Source organism: Xiphophorus couchianus, chromosome 7 (assembly GCF_001444195.1).
Source record: "Xiphophorus couchianus chromosome 7, X_couchianus-1.0, whole genome shotgun sequence".
In the NCBI taxonomy this organism is placed as follows: domain Eukaryota; kingdom Metazoa; phylum Chordata; class Actinopteri; order Cyprinodontiformes; family Poeciliidae; genus Xiphophorus; species Xiphophorus couchianus.
This window is the reverse complement of record NC_040234.1, coordinates 27217138-27228155: the sequence shown is the minus strand read 5'-3', so window position 1 is coordinate 27228155 and position 11018 is coordinate 27217138. Positions and strand designations below refer to the sequence as shown.

General features: G+C 40.6%; 1 protein-coding gene across 2 annotated transcripts; it reads right to left on the bottom strand.

Annotated features, from left to right (window-relative positions):
• Positions 1 to 3779: 3779 nt before the first annotated feature.
• On the bottom strand, positions 3780 to 10835 carry naa60 (N-alpha-acetyltransferase 60, NatF catalytic subunit). Of its 2 annotated transcripts, XM_028023634.1 has the most exons (7): positions 10610 to 10800; positions 8427 to 8542; positions 7474 to 7603; positions 6851 to 6947; positions 4732 to 4966; positions 4087 to 4239; positions 3780 to 3989 (listed from the first exon to the last, which is right to left on the bottom strand). In XM_028023634.1, exons 2-7 carry the CDS (start codon positions 8534 to 8536, stop codon positions 3908 to 3910), a joined length of 807 nt encoding a protein of 268 aa, XP_027879435.1. In that variant the 5' UTR covers positions 8537 to 8542; positions 10610 to 10800; the 3' UTR covers positions 3780 to 3907. The 2 variants fall into 2 exon arrangements, with proteins under 2 accessions (XP_027879435.1, XP_027879436.1); XM_028023635.1 differs by having other exon boundaries at positions 3945 to 4239; positions 10610 to 10835.
• Positions 10836 to 11018: the final 183 nt, after the last annotated feature.

Here is an 11018-nt window from a genome sequence, read left to right as displayed (position 1 = left end):
ATTTTGTATGCGGGACAAAAAGGTTTCATTTTGGGCCCATCAGACCAGAAAGCCTTCTTCCACATGTTAGTGGCGCCCTCTACATGGCTTGTGGCAAACTGCAAACAAGACTTTCTATCCTTCTTGGCACTCTTCCATAATGTTTATGCTTCTGGTGCTAATAGTTGTCCAGTTTTGTCTGCAAGAATCAGCAACGTGTTTGAAAGTCTTCAAATTAAAGTACTTTTTGTGTGGCACGTCATCACAAGTAGAAGACGTGGCCCCCCGGAACCAACTCTGAGCTTGGATAAATACAAGCTGGAATTCAAATGAACATACTTTCGATGGGTTTTTTTTTCTGTTTTGCAGTAAACATAGAACAAAAGAATAGAGCAGAGAACAAATTGTTTTCTACCAGCGTCGTTTTCAATGTTGCTGTGGTGGAGCTGAGAGGTGTTTGCTTCCCATTGGCCCAACAGATAAGAAAAGTCTTGTGATAGATAACTTTCACCAGAAGGAACTTGGCAGGATGCAATATAGGAGCAAAGCGCATTTAGCTGGGTTAAAAAACTGGCCCGCCGCCAAACAGCTTTTTAATGTCAAGCTGTCACATTCAGTTGAATCCTGGACGATTTTTGCTTGGAATCAGTCAAAGCTTGTTGTTTTCTGTTAATCCGCCCAGTTTTTGAAAAAATAAAATAAAATAAATCCACCACGGAGTCTCAGTGTGTAGCTTTTGGCTACAGGCCCGAAAACTCAGCGCTCTGATCTTTGTTTCTTTCTTATAGTGAAGGTTTTATGACACACTTTTCCACCAGGCTGGGGGAGAAAAAAAAATTCCTGGAAAGAATCGCAAGTCAGCCCAGGATCAGAGGCGACTCCTCTCACAGATTGAATCAGAATTTGGAATAACACGGAATATTTCCAGAAAAACAAAAGCATTCAGAGCAATTCGCTTTTCGATACTTTGTAATGTTCCAGCCTTCATAAAAACTGCATTGGAATCTCTTTCATCAAAATTCTAGCTCATTATATGACACTGTGGGACACACGTTTTTGAGTGCTTTGCAAATGTGTTTTTCAGCCACAATCCAGTAACTATGTTGCCTTCAGCACATTTTGTGATGAGGGAATAAAATTCTAACATGATATAAAGCTCATAAAGGTCAGTTTTACATAACACCGCCCCTTTAAAAAGACAAAAGTATTCACTTTGCTCTGGCAGAATTCCAGCCTCAAGTCTTTTTTCATCATGCCAGCAGCGTAGCTCACCCACCTTCAGCCATTTTGGTCCATTCTTTTTTTTTTGCGGTTCTTCTCCCGCTCCATCAGGTTGGATGGAGACCTCTGTCAGCCATTTTGAGACATCTCCAGATTATCCGATCAGATTTAAGTCTGGACTCCGGCTCGGCCACTCCAGGATGTTCAAAGAGTGGTTCTGAATGTCATGTCAAAAATAACAGCATTTAAATAACAGAAAACAGTTACAAAAAGAGAGGAAACCAAGACGTTGAAATAACTGAAAGGAAACAGATTTATTGCATAAACAATGTCTGCAAAGAACTTGCATCACCTTCCACAGGGCAGGGAAAGTGAGAAATGTTAAGGTTTCCACAAAGAACTTTCATTTTTCCACACTGTCACCCATACCTCAACTCAGTACTATATCAAGTAAAAAAAAAAAAAAACAATCTATTATTCGCTCAGTGGCTGAGCCATTAGCTCCTGGGTGTAAAAATCCCTCTCAACTCCAGAACAGAATGAAACTGAGAAACTGCAGCGTTGCTTCCCGATGTCACTGTTAGCATTTGGCACTTACATGTGCTCCATTTGAACCTGCGAGTCGAGATTGAAAAAATAATAATAATTAAAAAAAAAAAACCTTGTGAAAATAGAGACAGAAATTTGGAGGGTGAAAATTCTCACCGAACCAAACCTCAAAACTTGATTTGCCAGCTGACGCATAAAATGTGGTGAACACTGCAGTAATAAAAGCCATATTTGGACTAATGGGAGTTTATTTCGCTCTGTCAATGAGTATGCTGCAGCAGGATAATCAGTTTGATCAATAAACACAACAAATATTCATTCACAGTGTGCGTTTCACACAGGAAGATCATTGGAGGCGCGCTGCCTCCAATGATCTTCCTGTGTGTGTAGTCATTGGCTTCTGGGTAAATAATCGCCCAGTGGTAACAAATTAAAGATTTATAAGACATCTCACATAAATTATTTTTGACATTTTGAGATTGGAGTGTTAATATGTTACTGAGAGTAACATATTAACCCAAGTGAGATCCTATAGACTATCCCTTTGCGGGGTTTTTTTGACGTCATTCCAAATTCTTACTTCTGATTCAAATGGAACGAAGCATAAAAAAGACGGTGCTGATAAATAAACACACAAAAACACACACCTGCTGCACGTGTGCAGGAATATGAAGTGGGTGTATTTTCTAATCTATTTCACAGGCTGACATAAAAATCTAAACTGGGACATTTTCTTTCTTTTTTTAAAAATCTGCACAAACAGAAATTTCTTCACATTTGGAAATTTCTTCATACTAGCAGCAATAAAGAGGCAAATAAAAATAATAATAAAAAAAAACAAACAAACAAAAAAGAGACTGCACTCAGTCAGCTTTTAAAATTTCTAAAACAAGGACTGTGTTTGGACGATCTTTAAATGAGGTTGAGAACGTTAAACAACTCTGCATTATCGTTCAGTGGCCAGAATGTATAGCAATAGAACAGAGGTGTCCAAAGTGGGTCCTGGAGGGCCGGCATCCTGCAGGTTTCAGTTCTCTCCCTGCTGATAAACTTTTCAGCATGTCAATGTTCTTCTTAGGCCTTCTAATGAGCCATCATTGGATCCAAGTGAGTTAAACCAGGGAGAGAACTAAAACATGCAGGATGCTGGCCCTCCAGGACCCACTTTGGGTGCCACTGCAATAGAATCATAATGAACTCAACTATAGTGTTACCGTATTCTAACAAAAGACTTATTTCGATGAGTGTTTGCAGGGAAAATTTTTCAGGAGTGCACCGATTTCCTTAATTTTGGGAGATCGGCCGATCTTGTCTACCTCTTCGAAAGGCCTAAAAATGTTGCTATATTAAGCAATATTTCAGACAAAAACTAATCTGGATCGGCCAAAATTGGAATGGGCAGGTCAGATTACTTTTTAAATATTGCCGATCATCGATCGGCCAGAAAACTGCAATCGGTGCACCCCTAAAAAACTTAAATGGTCTCAAAGAGCTCCTGTCGTCAAATCAAATTTATTTCAATCACGTTACGATAATCTCATCAATAAAAATTGCTTTTCAGTGTCAATTTTACAAAACTGTGAATGATTCAGACTTAAATCCAGACTTTAAAAAAAAACCCCAAAAGAAACGGGACAAGAATGTGTCAACGTCAAACTAAGCCCAATAACGACATACAATAGAATCGACATACATATTAAGATAAATTCATATATTAGCTAAATATAATATATACAAATAGAATACATAGTATCTGACAGTAGTTGACAAGACGAAAAGAGACATAAAACTTCAGTCTCTCTCTGTGGTTCCTGGTGTGCGCACCATCATTTCAGTCTCACGGTACGACCTCTGCTGACCTCTGCGTGTCATTATCTGACCTTTAGCTCCGCTGTCTGCCCTCAAAGTCAATCTGGATTGGCTCAGCTGTGGAGTGACGGGGTAAACACAGGTTACAGGCAGGGTAACCTGAGTGGCTCATGACTACAGCCAAGTAACGGGAAGAAGAATACCTCGGAAGCGAATACCTCTAAAGTCACCTGGAACTACTTTATTAATACAACCCGGTGAATCTGCGGGCTCAGCGCCAAACACGTTTCGAATGGGCAAGGCAAGGACCTGGCGCGGGAACGAGGGGATGCTTAACCTGAGTCCGTTGTCATGCACGCAGGAAGAGGGAAGAATGTGGTGAACTTGGTCTGTACAGCGGAGGGGGAAGACTGGTGAGGATGGCCGAGCTCCTAAAAAAACAGAAAACAGATAAAAAGGGCGAGACGATGACAAAGACGGCGAAGGTGCGGCTCCCATCGTGAACGGCCCTCCTCTGCCCCACGTCACATGGTTCTGCTGTACTGTATGCCGGTTTTGGAGGCGATGTTGGACCAGGGGAGCAGAGAGCGCAGCAGCGACTGGGCCTGGCGGTACAGCCTCTGTGGGATGGAGCAGGGGCTCAGGCTGGCCAGGGTGGAGCCGATGTGCTGGATGTAGTCAGTGGAGCGCAGGGTTAAGGAAAAACTCACAATATTACAAGGATTCCTATTTATGTACTTCCAGTGGCTTTAATGTCTTGGCAGGTTTGCAGTTGTGCCAATGACAGGTTACACCAACACTGTAGTTAGCAGAAGCTAATGCTAACGTGCTAACTTCCAAGCCAACCAATTTGCCACAACCCCTGAGAACAATCTTAATTTTGGCATACCTTACAAAGCTCTCAGATATCAGACAGTTCCACCACACACCTTATGGTGGAAATCAGGTGCGTTAAATGTTTTCAAAGTTAGCAAGAGCACTAAGCTAAAAATTAGCTCCATTATTAGCAGAAGTATGCCCACCACTACTAAAATCCTAATAACACTCATCTTATTTGGATGTTTTAATGTGATAAAATGTTAAAAAAAATAAAAAATATAAAAATTCAACAATACTTTTGCACAACACTGTAACCAATCACTTTGCCTCATTTTTGCTCCAACAAAAGGATATAATATTGTCCAGGGTGGATGACCGCCGTTAATGTAGAGCACATATGTGAACCCGTCTTTGAGGACGCCGCGTATGGAGTAGTAGTAGGGAAGGTAGTGGTGCTGCCTGAAGTCCCTGTTCTCATAGAAGTGGATGGCAGTGTTGTTGGTGGTGAGGACGTGCAGGTAGATGGCCTTGCAGTGGTCCTGAGCGGTCGTCGAGATGTGCTCCTTTAGACTGTCCAGCAGTAGGGAGCCTGAAGGGTCAGAGGGGAACAAGGAGAGCCAGAGAGCACCATCAATAAAATGACAAAAAATGCCTTAGAACTCGGGGTGCACCCAAAAATCGACCCTGATTTCCTCCGTTTGGGGGGCTTGACCAACACTTACACGAGAAACTGATTTTATTCCGCTTCTGGTTAATTGCACAATATTTCTCTGCCTCCGCACAAGAGCAATCAGCAATAACAGTAGGAGAACGAACAAAGTTATCCGTGCTAGCAGTGTCCGTATAGGCTTTTAGGCAAAGCGGTTTGATACAGAGAGAACATCACGTCTTCAGCATCAAACTCTGACTGTGCAGGACAGAAGCCAGCAAAGGCATGGGAGACGGTCATATGGTCAGATGAGACCACAGTAGAACTCTTTGGTGTAAACTCCACTTGGCATGTTAGAAGGAAGAGGAAAGACGAGTACAATCATCTGTCACGGGATTTTGGTCAACAACCTCCTTCTCTCAGAAAGAGCACTGACCATGGGTCGTGGCCGAGTCGTCCAGCATGAAGATGACCTGAAACACAGCCAGGATAACGAAGGAGAGGCTCCATAAGGAGGACTTCACGGTTCTGGAGCGGTGCGGCCAGTCTCTAGAATCGAACCCAATAGAAAATCATTTGACGGAGCTGAAACTCTCCGTTTCCCAGCAACATCCCCGGAACCCTAAAGACCTGAAGAAGATCTGCTTGGAGGACTGGGACAAAATCCATGCTGCAGTGAGTGCAAACCTTAATAATTAAAGGGGCAGAGATATTAAAAATCTACTTTTTGTTGTAATTTTATTCCCTCTCCAAAATCAGACCTGGGGTGTTGCTTTGATTCTTTCATGCATGTTTGAGAAAACCTTTAATCTCCCATGGCAACCATTCAGCTGTGCAAAACGCCAGGAGGGACAGAGCTCCGCCTTCAAGGCGTAGCTCCTCCACAGAGCTGCACTCCCCTCCTCATCTCCGTCAGACTCGCGGGCAGCAAATAGCATCTGCTGAGCTCATTGTAGCAGCTACTTCTCAGTGCTACACTGGTAAGAACTTTGTTAAAGGGTTAATAGAGAAGCCATGTTGTAGTGACTTCCTGAAGGCGGAGTTTCCGAAAGAGCAGGAGTTTTTAAAGAGACAGAGGCCCAATTTGAAGGTGTTAAATTACAAAGTAAAATTTTATAAAGTTATATTTGATACAATGCATTTTATAACAACTGAAGTTTTCTGATTGTGATATAATATTATTCTATGCACCTGGAAAACGCATAGTACTGCACCATTATTAAAAATCATACAATGTGATTTTCTGGATTTACTTTTTTTCTCGATTTTTCTTAATGGCTGAAAACCTGAAATACTGGCAGTGTATCAAATACTTACAATTCCACCCTCTACTTTTGAGTAAAATTTCAAGGAATAACACTCTACCATTTTTCCTGCATTGTGGATGTTAAATTAAAAAAAAGAAGCAACGGACAGGACATAATTTTAGCGGTTTTCGTTCCTTTTTAAGGTATGAATAATTTTATTACTATCAGGCAACAGAAATAAAAAATGACAGTTTCATTAAATAGAAATGAATTGTAGATAACTTTAGGAGAACATGGAACTGCAACATTATAAATTCAAGTACGCTTAAAAGCACAAACATAATATTTGCATGCGTGCGACTTGAATGACAAAACATTGCCTCCAAAGAGATTGGATTGGGATTCATGTTGATATTGCAAAGTCACTGTATTGTTTATCTATCAGAAACTTTCAAGACAGTCTAAATTGGTCTTCCATTTAGTATCAACCTCAGGTTCAACCAGAACTTTTAATAAAACCCATAAAAACCAGCAGCTTTGATTAAAAAAACAAAATTGTTTGTGGAAGCAGTTGTACCTATGCCATGTTTCCTGAACTCTTTGACCACTCCCAGGCTGAGGATGTAGGCGACCTGTGTGTCCACAGGAAAACTGGAAGCCAGGATGTCTCCATCCTAAGACACAGAAAAGATCATCAGAATCAGACATTCCTCCTGATTCTAAAACTTACAAAAGCTTATTTAATTTGTCAAGTATTTGTATTTATGCTTGGTACAATAGTTTTTTCCACAACAACCCTAAACATGTTTTGAGTTTTCTCTCTCATTATGACACGTACTGCCTCTCCGTCTACGCAAACTAGCCACAGGGAAGGCAAATTCTACAGATGCAAATACTGTAGCTCCCAATGGAAATTAGGATGAAGAACATGGCCTAAGTGAGCGAAACAGATTTTTATGTCTGTACTCGACACAGTTTTGTTCTCACCAGGCATTTTGTCTTTCATTCAGACTAAAGACTCTCTCAGTCAGAGGCGTTGGGTTTATGTAATTAACACACTAAAAACAGACCATCTGACTCTTTAGACACGCGGCTGGTAGAGTCACACCTGTTCACAACATTTCCACAGAGAACAAGTTCAAACTGCTCATTCCAGCTGCGCGTTCCCTCGCGCAGCGCAGCGCCGCAGGACCGACTAACCTCCTTGTGTACTTTGGTCCGGCTTTTGATCTCGGCCACGATCATTCCCACGATGTTTCCTCTGAAGGTGGCAGCGAGGGAGAAGAACTTCTTGTTGGAGGTGATATCTTGATACCATGAGTCTGGGTACCTGGAGACAAATGTCGGACAGAGCGACAGATGCAAAAAATATCCACATCCCTTGGAGCTTTTTTCCCCCCATTCGTTGCACAACAACCACAAACTTCAAGGTGAACAAAAATACAAGTAGCACTTTTCAGCTTTTTGTTTGTAGAATTTTTATTTTGAAAACCATGTATCATTTTCCTTCCTCTTTACAGTTTTAAAATACTTTGTCAGTTTATTACATCAAATCCAATCAATTCTGTGAACAAAATGTGACATAATAATTTGAATAATTACGTCAGCACAGTGGAGGGCACCGCTAGCTAAAAAATAAGTTGCTTCAGCAATAAACCACTATTCACAAACATTAATTTTCTAAAGCGCTGCACCGCCACAGTATTTAGCAGAAGCAAACGCTAAAGCGCTACACCAACATGGTGTTCAGTGGAAGCTAATGCTAAACTGTGACACTAACATGATATTTAGTGGAAGCTAAAGCTAAACCTAAAGTGCTACACCAACACAATATTTAATGGAAGCTATTACTAAACTAGTAGCAAACATATTTAGAAGAAACTATTATTAAAGCACTACTTCAATGTGGTGTTTAGCAGAAGCTAATGCTAAAGCACTAACTTCAATTTTAATTATATCTACACTTGAAAGACTACAACTCTCGAGCGTCAATTTAATTTTTGACCTTATTTTTAATTTAAATTTTTTAATTTGTGTGTGTGTGTGTGTGTGTGTTTATGACGTAAAGCACTTTGAACTGCCTTGCTGCTGAAATGTGACATACAAACAAACTTGACTGATTCTCAGAGAAGTTCAGAAATCATGAAGCTTACTCGATGGGGAACCAGTCACCACACAGCAGTTTGACATTCTCTATGTCATCGTGACAAAGGAAGCGGAGCTGGACTTCACTGAGAGCTGTGGGAGGCACCACGTCACTCATTCACACCTGCAGAGGTCAACACACACCACAGGGAGGTTTAGTCAGTCAGCATCAGCCTGCATTTACAGCTTCAGGATGCCTGATGGTCGCACATCAACCGCTTCCAAATATTAACTGGTTGAAGTTGCGGGATAGAGCGAGTGTTTGTGTCAACCACGATTGCATAAGTATGCAACTTTACCAGAATAAAAAGCATAAAATGTGGATCCAACATGTCTTACATCATTTTTTTTTTAATTAAAGACAACAGGAAGTTATTTCCATTTTCACCTGTTTAACTAAAACACAGTTCAGAAACCAGCAGCAAACAGTATTACGTTCAGAGATCATTACAAAAATCATTAAAACAATTAAACATTTCTAACTGATTTGTTATGCAGCTACTTCCTTATGTTGCAGCTGATTTCAGGAGTAGAGCAGCATAATCTGTCAGGTTAAAATAAGCAACACTTTATTTAAATGCTAAAAATAAGACAAGCAATTCATACAAATTGAACTTTTTCACGTTGTGTCAAACACACAATACATTTTTAAAATTTGTTTTAAATTGCTTTGAAGTCCTCAGACTTGGTAAAGCGCCACACAAACGCAGGCCATTTACAAATTAAAAAGCTGAATTTATAAGCAGTTCGCTCACTCTTTAATGTCAAACTGTATGCTAGAGATTTAAGATTTTTAATTGGAAAAATGAATGAAAACCAAACATCCATATTCCTCCATTTCTCAGGTCAGTGCTACGCTGTGTTGGATTATCTACACAAATTCCAAACAGAACACGTTGGGGTTTGTGGTCGGAACGTGACAAGACATGAAAAAGTTCAAGCGGCATGAAAACTTTTACAAAGCTCTTGATATTATGATTTTTATTTTGTAAATTTGTCTTTGTGTGTTTATAGTGCACAAGGTTTCGCCCAGAGAACTTGCTAAGCCTTGGAAGACTGGAAGATTAATACCTGAACACCAGCTATAAATAAATAAATAAATACAGACAAACAGACAGAAATAAATAAATAAAGCTAACTTGACTTGAGTCAAGTGATGCTGGATATCTGTTCAGCATAACAGAATTATTCCGTACAACAGCAATTATGCTGAGTCAGGTTGATTTCTTTTTGTCTTTTCCTGTTTAAAAAAAATATAATTCAGTTAAACTTTAGCATGATTATGTAAAACCCTTTGATTTTGGATGTTGTGCCGATGGAAGAATTTTTGCTCTTGCTTTTTAACTTTCACGCAGTTGTTATTATACTGTTATTAAACTTTCACAAAACGGGAGAAGCTGATTAGCATCTCTAAAGCTCAAATAGTTCCAGAACTTTGACCCCAAATTCTACAGGAAGTGAACAGGAGGCTTTGTTGATACAGACAGGAACCAAATAAATCGTAACCCATCAACCATAATTAATAAGGCTCATATCTCCGCCTCCAACGTCTTCCTAACCACAAAGAGATATGAAGAGGAGCGACTAAAGCTAACCAGGTGGGTTAGCATTGCTGGTCAACAATTGATGACGTCACTCAGGACATGCTACTGTGGGATATCTTCTCTGCTCCCCGGAATTGAGTTGTTATAATGTCATGACAGTCATACAGCAAAGACCTTCAGTCAGAGGCCTCTTGTGAGTCGCTACAAGACTGACTGCTACCGGATGATCTTTGAAGATAATCGGTTGATATAAGTTACAATATTTAATTCCCTTTTGGCATAAATAAAATATTTAAAAAATGAATACAAGCAATGGTATAGTTGATTTTATTTTCTGGTCCTCATTAATATGCTCCCTATGGAGCTGCGGAGTTGTTTGTAACTCTGTCACAATCCGCGACAAGCATCACGAACTTCTGGCGATTTATAAGCCAGAGCTCAGAGCAGGACAGGTGCTGCATAGAGGGCTGAATAGTTTTAATCTGTCATTAAGATAAACTATTAGATAAAATCCCAAAACACACACGAGCTAAGTGGGAAACCAACGCGCTGTAAAATAATGCCTTATTTTCCAATGAAGCCCAAATATCTGCCAGCTACCACACAGGCTAACTCCAAGCTAGCGCTCGGTGGCTAAGCTAACGTACCTCGTTTCAACAGTCGCACCCGGAGGAAAGTTGAGCAGCACTGAATTCCCGCGCTATCAGTCGGTTCTGTCTCTACTTCGGACACACCATGGTAACACCCCGGCTGGTTTCCAACCCTCAAAGTCGCCTCATTCCGGAGCCACTCGGACGCAAGCTGCAACCCCAGTCCCTGGCTCGGACAACCACTGGATGTTTTCTTCCTGTTTGTAACCTGACAGGCGAGGCTTCTTCTTCTACTACATAGTTAGACTGGATCACACAATTATTGGCACTTTACTGCCACACACTGGCTGGAAGTGAAAAATGACATTTAAAAAATGTAAGAAGCAGTGCTTTTCTAGTGTGACTGTAACTGTGAGAGCGCTTTGTTTCCTCAATATAAAGGAAGTCCTGAACAAGTTCTGGTTCT